Below are 12,500 nucleotides of genomic sequence, written 5' to 3' on the forward strand. Positions count from 1 at the left end.
GACATCTTCAAAGGGTTCAAATGCTGTTATTGGAGTAACATCGTTAAAGTGAAGAAATGTAGCGGTTATTACGTGTATGAGTTAGAGATACCGCCTAACTGCCCTCTTCGATATTGTGGTAACGCCGGTGTTGGTAAGTTGAATTCGTAATCAGAGTGATTAAAGATAAATTCTCAAATACTCAAATTGGCGTCTGATCGCAGAACGAGTGACTTGTATCACCTGCAACGCGCCAATTTTGAAATGCGGCATTCACCGGTGGATTTTTCCAACGACTACTTTTTATGGCTGTCATTCGCTAATAGAGACATTTAGCATCAGGTTGTTTTTAATGAGAAACGGCAAACCGCAAACCTGAGGATGCCACGTGACCACGGTCTTGCGGTCGCGTTTGCAGGTTGCAGTTCACGTTTGAACGGCAGGAAGGGTTTCTAGCGGTAAGTGATTTCCGGCAAGGTTTTTTGTCATCAAAAATTTTGCCATTAGAAAAACAACAAGGCGGAACGAAACACGTACTTCGAAGTCGAACGCCTTGCTAAAGTTTGAAACCCTTGGAACCTGAAACTGCAAACGCACAAAACCCTGAAGCTAAAGGTCTCCATTTGGCAGCGAACTGCGGGAGCGTGCGCTCTGCTCGCGAGACGTGGCTGCTTTTTTGCCAGTTAAGTTGTATTACCAGTCTATATATTTATTTTTCAATCCCCTCTTGTTAATGTAATGTTATAAACAAGGCTGTGCGTTATGAGGTGGGGGAATTGGTTTTGTTAAGGCTTTAAAGGAAGAAAATTCGCGGCAAATTTCACCAACCAGAATCAATTTCCTGCAAGTGACATAAGTCGCTGGTTCGTAATTTCAGTGGGCTTCGCGCGCTAACATGCACGGACAAACAGATTATGCGCCTTCATCAATGCGCGATTTTCAAATACTTTTTTAAAGAGATTTATTCGAATAAATTTATCGACACAAAATAATAGAGTGACCTGAAGCAAATCTACGCAAAACCTAGAAAAAAAATAAAAAACCAAACAATGAAATGGGAAACAAAGACGAGATTTACGACAACAAGAAAGTCTAGTCAACTGGTATGTTTTTTTCTCGAAGAGCCTTGAAGTGTAAAGCAAAATTTTTAAACAATTGCTGATCCTAGCTAGCAGTATACAGGACGCGTGTCATATATCAACCTAGTAAAATGGCCCAGCTCACAACGAGTCTCTCGTAGCTCAGTTGGTTAGAGCGCCCAACCGGTATCTGGGAGACCATGGGTTCGATTCCCGTCGGGGACTCAGATTTTTTCTTTGTCCCACGCTCGTGTCATGTAGAATAATTACTTCACTATTTATTACCGAGCTTGAAATTTACCATCTTTATTATTTACTACAACTGTATCCTTGTTAAAAAATCTTGCCAATCGTAACGCTGCTTGATCTCTTTTATGGTGTTGACTCTGCCTGCATGGCCAGAAAAATCAGCGGAGTCAGCCTAGTCTCTAGGCCTTTTCTCTCGTTCTATTGTCCGCGCGGTCTGTCTCGGTGACATCACGGCTCCCCAAGGGTCCAGGTTTGACCGAGCCGAGCACCCTAAGGGACAAGGAAATCTTCCTTTATTACCAGTCGCTGCAGCGTTGAGCCATTCCTTTCGTTTATTGATGTAAAACAGGGATTTGGTTGTTGATCTTACTCGAATTTTTTTGCAAAATTTTCTTGTTTTGAAAACCCGTGCGGATAGTCCTGGCTTTTGACATATTTGAAAATACTTCGCGGGGGCATACTTAAATCACTAGTGATTAGGATTTGTGGGGGGGGGGGGGGGTACAAGGGGAAACCGAAAAAATGGCATCCGTATATTGCCAGATGGCCAGAGTTTACCTCGGATAAACAGTTTATCTGGTCGCGCTTTGCTGAAAGAAGAAGCGATGTTGTTCTTTCTGGCCTTCTAAAAAGTAAATCTGTTATTTTTTTTTCTTTGTTATAGGACCTAAGCGTTATCCTAGGAACTTAAGAGGTACTGCTGGCAATGTTGATGGAGTTTTAAACGTCAGTTGGACGGTAAGTCCGATCACGTGTCACACAGCGGTCGAACACAAAAGCTTGACGCCACTTGTGGTTTTATAATCTGGAGTTTAATAAAGCCGACTGTTTTTAAAGGAATATTTCCAATGCTGTGGGCGTATATTTATACCAAGTGGAAACTACAGTAGTTTCGAAACTTTCTAGGTTTTAATATTTCGATATTTATTGTTTCGAAATTTATTGCCAGTAACGGATGCCGTAGACCACACAAACAACGAAAGGTATGAACAGTCGGTCGAACTTTTTGCAAGCGACCACGCGAAATTTCAAACCTATGTAAGAATTCTTACGAGAGGTGACTTATTCTTTTATTTCTTTAGGCTCCGCGTAGTGCAAAGGGCGTCAACAATGCTTTGCCCTCGAACTCTATTTGCTGCCGTCTTCTATGCTGTGTTCCAGTTGATCTTAGCTTTCTTTAACTCTTATTCAGTTGATCTTCTCCAGGTCTTAGCAGGTCTTTTCACCTTTCTTTTACCCTGCGGATTCCACTTTAAGGTCTGCTTGGATGTGTCAGTGCCTGGTTTTCTTAGTGTGTGGCCTATCTGTTTAGTTTACTAAATGAACATTGGACTTGACTTTGTTTTCGGTTTATTTTTCTTTATTTGACACTTCGTGATTGTTACACAAGGTAGTGGACATTTGATCATGTGACCTAAGTGAGTTTTCGTTTCGCACGTGTTCAGTAAAGTCATCGAAATCATCGCCGTTTTATAGATCAAGTCGCCGTTTTATCCGCACAGAATGTAAGTTGCTTTCCTCCTTTAGTTTATCTTTCGTTTTTCCTTTTAGTTTATTCGATTTTTTGTATTTTTTCCTTAGTTTTCACCGGTAATGTGTAATGTGTTGTAATCGCTCAAATGATGCTGTAATGCCGTGTAATGGTGAATGCAGGAAGAATTATAGAGTGTAAAACAGCCCTCACCGCGTTGGATTATCTGTGTGTACGCAACATTGTGAAAAATTCTTGGTTAGTAACGCGAGGATTCTAAAGAACACTGCCGTTTTACCCGGCTTTTGCGAGAACGAATGGATCCGTCGAGTGATGGCAAGACTAATGGACCGGACCGCAGGATTGAGGATCGAGGAACTGACCGGATGGAACCAGGTGGGAAAATTGATTTAATGGGTCTTGGAACAAACCTATTGGCCAACACAAATCAAGACTTTCCTCCTGAAATCGGAGTTGCTGCCTTTTCATTACCTCCTGTGGCCCATAGCCCCCCGCTAGCTCAAGGAGCCTTTGGGTATTCACTACGCCAGAATCCCCTCCCAAACACTCAAATCGATTTTACCGAAGTTTTCCGCCAGAGAGAAATAAGTGAGCAGCACAAACTAGCACATTCTTGGAACAAAATTGCTAACTATGTTGCATCTGAAACTCAACAATTGCATACATGTCTTCACTCCAATTGGGATATCGTATCCGCGCGTAAAATGGTGGAAAGTGTAACTCTAGCCTGGAAATCCTTTGAGGAAATTCACACAAGATACCTCCCATCCATTAATCACAGAAAACGCCTGCAAGAGGTACAGGAAAAATTTAGATCCCTCAAGGAGGCAGTGACGACATTGTTTGAGCAAGAAGAGCAAATGCGGATGAACCAGGAGGCCCACAAACAAGACGATGAAGTGTCTGTTAAAAGCGGGAGTTCACAAAGCAGCGCGGTCTCCTCAAAGGCATCGTCCCGCAAGAAAGAGAAATTAAGAGCCGCCCTCCTGGCCAAGAAGAAAGTGGAGCTGGCACAAAGAAGGGCCGAAGAAGATGCCGAGCTAGCAAAGCAAAAGGTCCTCATGGAGTTGAGGCGACTGGAGGACGAAGCTGCATTAGCAGAACTAGACTGGAAAATTGAACGAGATTATGATGAAGAAACTGGTCAGCTTGAGACTGTCGATGAAGTTGGCGACCCCAACAGCTCTAAGACAGTTCCCAAGGATTCAGAAAGGAAAGAACTCTCAAGGTCAACCCAACGTAAACCCATGGGCCTCAAACCTGTCGACCACTCTACCCCTTCTGATAAAATGCCAGAATCATCCAAGTCGGGTTATTGGCCCAGTCATTTCACCGTAGAAGAGCCTAATGGGGAAACACCATCTGCTCCTAACCGTACATCCCTGCAGTATACACCTCAAGGGTCCTTTCAGCCAAGGACAAAGCCTGACCCAGCCACCAAAAGAGAAGGTAACACCCCGAACGACCCTGTCGCAGCCATGTGGAAGGTTCAGCTGCTGAATGGAATTACGCCTACGCAGTTTAATGGCAACCCAGCTGACTTTCCTTTCTTCCGCGAGCAGACCCGCACTCACCTTGAGAGTGAGCTCTTAACCGATGCGCAGCGAATTGAGTACCTGCCAAAGTTCCTGAAGGGTGAAGCTCTAGAAGTTATCGAACGAAACAGAGGCTGCTCCTACAAGGACCTCATGAAGACCCTAGAAGAACGTTTTGGTAAACCCATCCAAGTCGTCCAAGCTTGCATCGAAGGTTTGGTATCTGGTCCTAAGCTTGCTCCAGGGGACAATGTGAGTTTACTGAATTTCGCTGAGAAGCTTAATGCAGCAACGAAGATCCTGAAAGGTGAAGTCGAGCAGGAGGCTAGTGTGGCTACCAACCTGAGGAGAATTGTAAGCAGACTTCCGAATGATCTTGTTGCAAAGTGGCAAACTGAAAACTATGAGATCGTTAATCGTGGCAGGCCCGCTCGTTTACAGGACATTGCGAAATTTGTTATGAGACAAGCTTCAATAAGAAATGACCCAATCTTTGGGTCACAGAGGCAACGAAGGGAAAACAGTGACGAAAACAAGGATACCCGGAGTTCGCCTAGGAATAAGAAGCCACCACTTCCCAAGGACTCCACAATTTCCTCAACTAAAATTGAAACGCCACCAGAACCTCCCAGGGACTCCACAGTTGCATCTACTAAAATTGGAAGGCCACCGGAGCCAAGAGATAATGTCAAATGCGCAATCTGCAAATCCACCCCCCACCGACTGCAAGATTGCCCAATCATTAAGCAGTGTGACCGCGTAGCAGTAAGGCGACAATATGCAGCATCCTATGGGTTCTGTTTTAACTGTGGTTGCCACAATCCAACCCATAGTGGCACTTCTTGTCCAGACCCTGCAGCCTGCTCCAAGTGTCCTGGGCATCATCTAACACTTTTACACAAGGATAACACCAATGGACGTCGTTTCCGGCAGAGAACGAACAATGGTACAAACGGCAATTACAACCAAGCAAGTTCCCATTCTGCTACAGTTCCTCTGCAGCAACAAAGCGTAGGACCAGGTGCAGTGCCACAAACCACCAATGTTCATCAGGCTTCAGTGAGCACGACTGAGGTTTTTGCTCCGCAAGCTCGAGTCATGTTAAATGTGGTTCCTGTGACTGTCACTGCTGAAAATGGCAACTCCCTCTCTACGTATGGTTTCCTAGACAATGGCTGCACTGACACTCTTATCGATCGCGACCTTGCAGATCAGCTTAATCTTGAAGGAACTTTGCAACAAATTGGTATCAAGACTATCAGGAGAAGTGAGGAATCTATAGAAAGTCAGCGTGTGTCGTTTACTCTTGGTCCTGTGGATGGGTGTGGCAGAGATATTGAAGTCAATGAAGCCTATGTGCTCCCAGATCTCAACCAGTCAGGGCAGATTTTACCAGATTCTGTGGATGTTTCAGAGTATCCACACCTGAAAGACCTGACGTTTCCAGAAGTTGACATTAAGCGAGTATCCATAATCATAGGAAACAATGCACCAGCTGCGCATGTGCAAGATGAAGTCAGGGTCCCACCAAACAACGATGGTCCTTTTGGTTATCGGTTTCCGCTTGGCTGGAGTATAGCAGGGCCTTTAACTTGCGGTGACAGGGGGCAAGCATTGGTCAACTTCATTTCAGTGGGCATTGAAGATCAGGTGGAACGCTTCTGGAAAATTGAAGACTACGGAGCCGCAAAGTCAGACGATAAGCCACTGTCAATTGAGGACAAGCGGGCCTTAAAAATCCTTGAAGACACAACAAGGGTCGTAGACGGCCATTATGAAGTTGGTCTCTTGTGGAAGGAAGATCAACCGCAACTTCCGAACAACCGCACTCTCGCTGAAAGACGTGCAGAACTGCTTAGGCGCCGGCTAACAAAGCCAGGAAATGACGAAATGGCTGCGAAGTACAGAGCAGTTATGTCTGAGTACATATCAAAGGGATATGCCCGCAAGCTAACCCCCGAAGAAGCAGCTAAAGAGAGTTCACGTACCTGGTATTTACCCCATCATCCAGTGATGAATCCCAACAAACCTGGGAAACTTCGAATAGTCTTTGATGCTGCAGCAGAGTGTCAAGGCACATCACTAAACAAAAAGCTTCTCCAAGGCCCAGATATGACCAATAGTCTCGTTGGAGTGCTGCTTCGCTTTCGCCAAGGCAAGGTTGGGCTCGCCGCAGATGTAGAAGCAATGTTCCATCAGGTGCGCGTACGTAAAGAAGATCAAGATGCTCTGCGTTTCCTATGGTGGACTAACGACTACAGTCAAAACCCTGACGTTTATGTCATGGAGGTACACATCTTCGGGGCCACTTCATCTCCTTGTGTTGCGAACTCTGTCCTTAGGAGAACTGCCACCGATAACACAAAACAATTCAGTCCAGAAGTTGCGGCAGTTGTTGAGAAGAACTTCTACGTCGACGACGCATTACCATCATTTAGCAGCGATGCCTTAGCAACCAGAGTGGCAGCAGACCTTGCCAAAATGTTAGAGCATGGTGGTTTTCGCCTAACGAAGTTCATGTCCAACAGCAAAAAGGTTTTGTCCTCAATTCCTGTTGAAAGAAGATCTTCACCAGACCTGGATGTTGAGCTAAATGAATTGCCAGTGGAGAGGGCACTCGGTGTTCGTTGGTTTGTAGAGACTGATGAGCTAGGGTTCCAGATCAAGAACCTGAACCGTCCTGAGACAAAGCGTGGAATCCTGTCTGCTGTATGCTCATTGTACGACCCCCTCGGTTTCGCTGCGCCCGTAGCCCTCACAGCCAGAGCTCTTATACAGGACATGTGGAAAGCAAAGCTAGACTGGGATCAGCCATTGGAAGAACACTTCCTAACGAGATGGAGATCTTGGACCACTCAGTTGTCCTCCTTGAGCGAGCTCCGTATCCCACGCTGCTACTTCCCTCCAGGAGTGAACCCACTGGAATGTGGACTTGAGCTACACGTCTTCTCAGATGCCTCTGAAATTGGATATGGCGCATCCGCTTACCTGAGGATCGTTGGTCCAGATGACTCCATTCATTGCGCGTTCGTCATGGGAAAGGCACGAAACGCTCCCATCAAGTTCACTAGCATCCCAAGGCTCGAATTGCAAGCAGCTGTCCTAGCCACACGCCTAAACAAGATGTTGAGAGAAGAGCTGGATCTGCCCATACAGGAGACCAAGTACTGGACGGATAGCGAAATAGTGCTTCACTACTTGAAGAATGAGAAGCGCCGATTCCAGACATACGTCGCGAATCGCGTAGGAGAAATTAGAGAAAACTCTCATCCCAACGACTGGAATCATGTGCCAGGTGCCCTAAACCCAGCTGATGATGTCTCTCGTGGCTTACATCCTTCAGATCTGAAGTTGGACCAACGCTGGTTACGAGGACCAGAATTTCTTTGGGAGCCAGAACACCTCTGGCCCACTGCAGACTGCAGGGAAGTCCCAGATGAAGCTTTAGAATTGAAGAAAGAAGCACATGCCAATCATGCCAATGTAAGCACTCAACCTGTCGTCCAGCAGACAGACTCTTCTGCGTCGAGTCCACCAAGCGTAACAGCTAAAGATGTCATGGATCGCATAGTGAGCAGTTGTTCTGATTGGAACCGGCTAAGACGTCGGGTTGCTTGGCTGATCCGCTTTGTCCATTTTCTTCGAGATCGAAAGACTGCTCAGCGGGGCCATCTGACCATTGAAGATTATGATGCGGCTACTATAGCTATCACAAGAATTGTTCAGCTTTCAGCCTACCCTCAAGAAATTAAAGATCTTAAGGCCAAGGGTGCAGTGAAATCGTCCAGCAGTATAGTTGCCCTGAACCCAATGCTTGATGACCGTGGTGTTCTGAGAGTTAAAGGCCGCATAGCAAATCCACCCGTCGCTGATGCTGCAAGGAACCAGGCAATTCTACCGAGAGATCATCCCGTCACGGCAGTGATAGTTCGCCATGTTCATGAGTCGATTGGTCACTTGGGGCGTGAGCACCTCATATCAAGGGTACGTGAGAAGTTGTGGATTCCCAAGATAAGAGTTCTAGTTCGTTCCATCCTTGGGCGATGCCTCCGTTGTAAAAGGTTGAATGCCAGGCCAATTGTTCAGCAGATGGCACCCCTTCCAAGAAGCCGCATGATGGCTTATCAGCCTCCATTTTCATACTCAGGTATGGACCTGTTCGGTCCCCTCCAAGTGAAGCATGGCAGAGGTACAGCAAAGCGCTGGTGTTGTCTGTTCACATGTATGACTACTCGTGCCGTTCACCTTGAATTAGTCCAGTCAATGAACACAGATGACTTCATCATGTGTCTAAGAAGATTCATCAATCGCCGTGGAGAAGTTTCAGAATTACGATGCGATAGAGGATCCAACTTTGTAGGAGCGGAACGAGAACTAAGAGAAGAGATGAAGCAGTGGGATCAGCAGAAAATTGACCGTGAGCTACTTCAGCGTGGATGCAAGTGGGTTTTCCAGCCACCAACTGCCTCTAGCATGTCAGGAATTTGGGAGCGTCTTGTGCGTAGTGCAAAGACTGTCCTGAAAGCAATCCTTGGGACCCAATTGGTCACTGAGCCGGTCCTCGAAACGCTTTTGACGGAAGTTGAGCGAGTGCTAAATGGACGGGCCCTTACCGCCAACTCTGACGACCCACATGACCTCCAGCCACTCACACCTGCGCACTTCCTGATGCAAAGGAAAACTATCTGCCTTCCTCCAGGTGTGTTCGAACCGGCGGACCAGTACAGAAGAAAATGGAAGCAAGTCCAATTCCTTGCCGACCTGTTTTGGAAGAGGTGGTTGCGCGAGTATTTGCCGACCCTACAAGTTCGAGGAAAATGGCACAAGGTCTTACCTAATCTAAAGCCAAATGCCTTGGTTTTGCTGGTGGATGACAATGCACCCAGAGGACTTTGGAGTCTTGGGCGAGTTTTGGAGGTCTACCCTGGTCCTGACGGCATGGTGCGCACGGTAAAGGTCAAGACCAAGGACTCTGTGTACGTGCGACCGATCCAAAAGCTGTGCCTTATGGAGAATGACCTGGACAATGCTTAACTTTGTTGGAATCTAGAGACGTTGGGCGTCCTGAATCGGATCGTCCCAAGGCGGGCGGAATGTTTAGTTTACTAAATGAACATTGGACTTGACTTTGTTTTCGGTTTATTTTTCTTTATTTGACACTTCGTGATTGTTACACAAGGTAGTGGACATTTGATCATGTGACCTAAGTGAGTTTTCGTTTCGCACGTGTTCAGTAAAGTCATCGAAATCATCGCCGTTTTATAGATCAAGTCGCCGTTTTATCCGCACAGAATGTAAGTTGCTTTCCTCCTTTAGTTTATCTTTCGTTTTTCCTTTTAGTTTATTCGATTTTTTGTATTTTTTCCTTAGTTTTCACCGGTAATGTGTAATGTGTTGTAATCGCTCAAATGATGCTGTAATGCCGTGTAATGGTGAATGCAGGAAGAATTATAGAGTGTAAAACAGCCCTCACCGCGTTGGATTATCTGTGTGTACGCAACACTATCTAAGCCCATTTTCTTCTTGCTATCTCAGCTGGTATATGCTCTTGTCTTGTCCTGCACCAAAGCTCTTTGTTGCTGATCTTTTTGGCCAGTGGATCTTGAGGATCTTTCTGCGGCACTCGTTGACAAAGGTTTGTAGCTTATTTGATAGAGCTCGAGTAACTTTCCAGGTTTCTGAGCCAAAAAGGAGCGTAGCTTTCACATTAGTTGTGAAGATGCGCAACTTGGTTTTGGTGGAAAATCGATGAGACATTCCAGACTGGTCTAAGCATGTTGAACGCCAGTCTCGTTTTGCCTATTCTGCACTTCACATCTTCCTCAGTTCCTCCAGTGACTGTGACAAGACTTATTTCATCCCGCTGCTTGCTGTCGGTTAGATCGCATCACTTTGGTTTTCTTTTTGCTTACCCTGAGGCCGGTCTTCTCTGCAATCTGTGACAGGTTATTGGTTTTCGCTTGCATATGTTGCAGTTTCTGAGAAAGAAGGCATACTAATTATCTGTATAATCCAAATCATGGAGTTGAGTTGTTAGTGTCCATTGGATTCCTGTCTTACCCTGATCTTCCACCCTTCTTATGATCCAATCGACAACCATGTGCTTTCCCTTGTGAATGACTTGGCAAGACGACGACTCGTAGAGGTCTCGGATCAGCTTAATGAGCTTTGATGGAATTCCATAGTGGTGCATGAGATGTCAGATGATGTTCCTATCAACACTGTCGAAGGCCTTTTCGAAGTCGATGAAATTCATGTTTAATGGAGTCCTTGGATTGTTCGATGATTATCCTTAGAGTGGCAATGTGGTCAGTGCAGGATTTATCTTTTCTTAAACCCTGCCTGATTACATTGCAGTTGTTTGTCCAGGGCATCTTTAAGGATGCTCGATGTAGTTTACACCCATTGATCTCCTCCTTAACACCTTTCCTTTGCGAGATCAGAGACCAAGTTTCGTTGCACAACCATTTCTGTCGGTTACTCGCCCTTCAACCTAAGACTTCCAATGGCATGTTCTTTACACCCATTGATCTCCTCCTGTGCCGTAACTAGCAAGAGGTAAGACGAGGCACTTGCCTCGTCTAGATTTTATCTCAAAATTAAAAACAAAATACGTTTAGTTGGGAAAATAACTGTAAGTTCAACAAGATTGATTTTTCGCAAGAAATAACTTATGAAAAATGTTGTAAAACGCGTTTCAAGGCTTCTAGACTTCCAAATGTTTTGAGGGTATGACCCCAGACCACCCAAGCAAGATATTGCCTCGTCTGTGCCAAACGTCTGGCTACGGCCCTGTCCTCCTTAACACTCTTCCTCTGTGAGATCAGAGACCAAATTTCGTTTGACAGCCATTCCTTTCGGTTACTCGCCCTTCTACCTAAGCCTTCGTCACATGACTCTTGTCACGCCTTTTTCAGTCCTGCCCAGTGATTGTTGAGATCGTCATCCACAAATTCAGGGGCGGAGAACTTGTTCTATACTGTGCAGAGTGACCATCTTCGCTGTTTCACTGCAAGTGAGACTGAGGATGTTGAATTTACAGTGAGGTTTAGCTGAAGAGTCATGGTAAGCCCTAAGTTTCACCTTTAATGTCCCCAGTAGAAGATGGTGGTCAGAGGCCTCTCTTTACTCTCACGTCCAACAAACTTGATCTCCACTTCTTGGCAATTGTAATATGGTTCATCTGATTTGCAGTTCGTCCACCTGGAGATATCCATGTGGCTTTATGAATGGCTCTGTTGGGAAAAATGCTTCCACCAATGACTAGGTCATTGAAGACACAAAAATCGGAAAACCGTTCTCCATTATCTCTCATGCAGCCCAACCAATAGCACCCTATGGCCCTTTCCTTGCCGGTGTTATTGGAACTTATCTTGGCGTTGAAGTCACCCAAAGAGAGGTGGTCAATTGCAAAAGTTTAGACCACATGGGTTCTAATTTTGAGTTATATCCGGTAGGCGTTTTAGAGGCTCGATCCTGAAACCCAAAATTGCGTTATTATTCAAGAACACCGTGATCTAGTTATTGAAGAAATTCAGTGCGTGCAGTTTAATTTCCAAGTTGCAATACTTACATGTCACCATGAACCAATAGTCACTCGTGAACATCGAATATGAGAAATAAAGTGTTTTAATGTAAGAACAATCTTGTTGGTCATATCAGGGTTGTAAGGCCCAGTTGTAGTGATCGCTTACTACTGTTACTAGAGGTTAGAAAGAGTAGAAAATTTTAAAATAAAATGTGAAATCCTAACAGGTCACATATCCTCAATCACTTATAAAAACAGTTTACGGCACATATAACCTATACAAATTTAAAATGTAAATTCATTAAAATGAACCTCTGACTTTCTCTTCCAGGCCCTTTCCTTAAGTGATTGGGGCGGCGGTGCTGCAGATTACTGCATTAACGTATTGTTTTATCGGCCAAACGTGTCAAGCGCATCCAGGAACAAAATAACCGCTGGTGGATGTGCCCGATCCAACTGGACATTATCAAGTCTGCTACCGAACACTATTTATGAGATTGCCATTCGAGCTGAGAACAGCGAGGGGCCTGGACTGATGAGTCCAAGTATTTTTGCTCTATCTGGACAGAACCCCCCACTGGAGCCTCCCACGGACCTAATTGTTTTGCGCGTGGACTCAGATTCTGTGGAGCTGGAAT

The 12,500-nt window shown here is 45.4% G+C and overlaps 3 protein-coding genes across 4 annotated transcripts in view; all 3 read left to right on the forward strand.

The window, feature by feature from the left end:
* The window catches only part of LOC144647201 (dynein axonemal heavy chain 10-like), a 111,276-nt gene that overhangs the window by 26,818 nt on the left and 71,958 nt on the right, over window positions 1-12,500 (forward strand).
* Window positions 2,620-9,837, forward strand: LOC144647203 (uncharacterized). 2 transcript variants are annotated; one of them, XR_013569543.1, is made up of 2 exons: window positions 2,620-9,628; window positions 9,705-9,837. XR_013569543.1 is itself a non-coding variant. In XM_078506968.1 (2 exons), exon 2 carries the CDS (start codon window positions 3,096-3,098, stop codon window positions 9,366-9,368), a length of 6,273 nt encoding a protein of 2,090 aa, XP_078363094.1. In that variant the 5' UTR covers window positions 2,620-2,812; window positions 2,889-3,095; the 3' UTR covers window positions 9,369-9,831. The 2 variants fall into 2 exon arrangements, 1 of the variants encoding a protein (XP_078363094.1); XM_078506968.1 differs by having other exon boundaries at window positions 2,620-2,812; window positions 2,889-9,831.
* Window positions 12,398-12,500, forward strand: part of LOC144645912 (adhesion G protein-coupled receptor B2-like) — a 19,617-nt gene continuing 19,514 nt past the window's right edge. Inside the window, exon 1 of the mRNA XM_078505432.1 lies at window positions 12,398-12,500. This exon is cut by the window's right edge and continues 47 nt beyond it. Coding sequence (XP_078361558.1) covers window positions 12,398-12,500 — 103 coding nt within the window.

The sequence above is a fragment of the Oculina patagonica genome, chromosome 3 (assembly GCF_052425735.1).
Source record: "Oculina patagonica isolate OP01 chromosome 3, crgOcupat, whole genome shotgun sequence".
Classification (NCBI taxonomy): Eukaryota; Metazoa; Cnidaria; class Anthozoa; order Scleractinia; family Oculinidae; genus Oculina; species Oculina patagonica.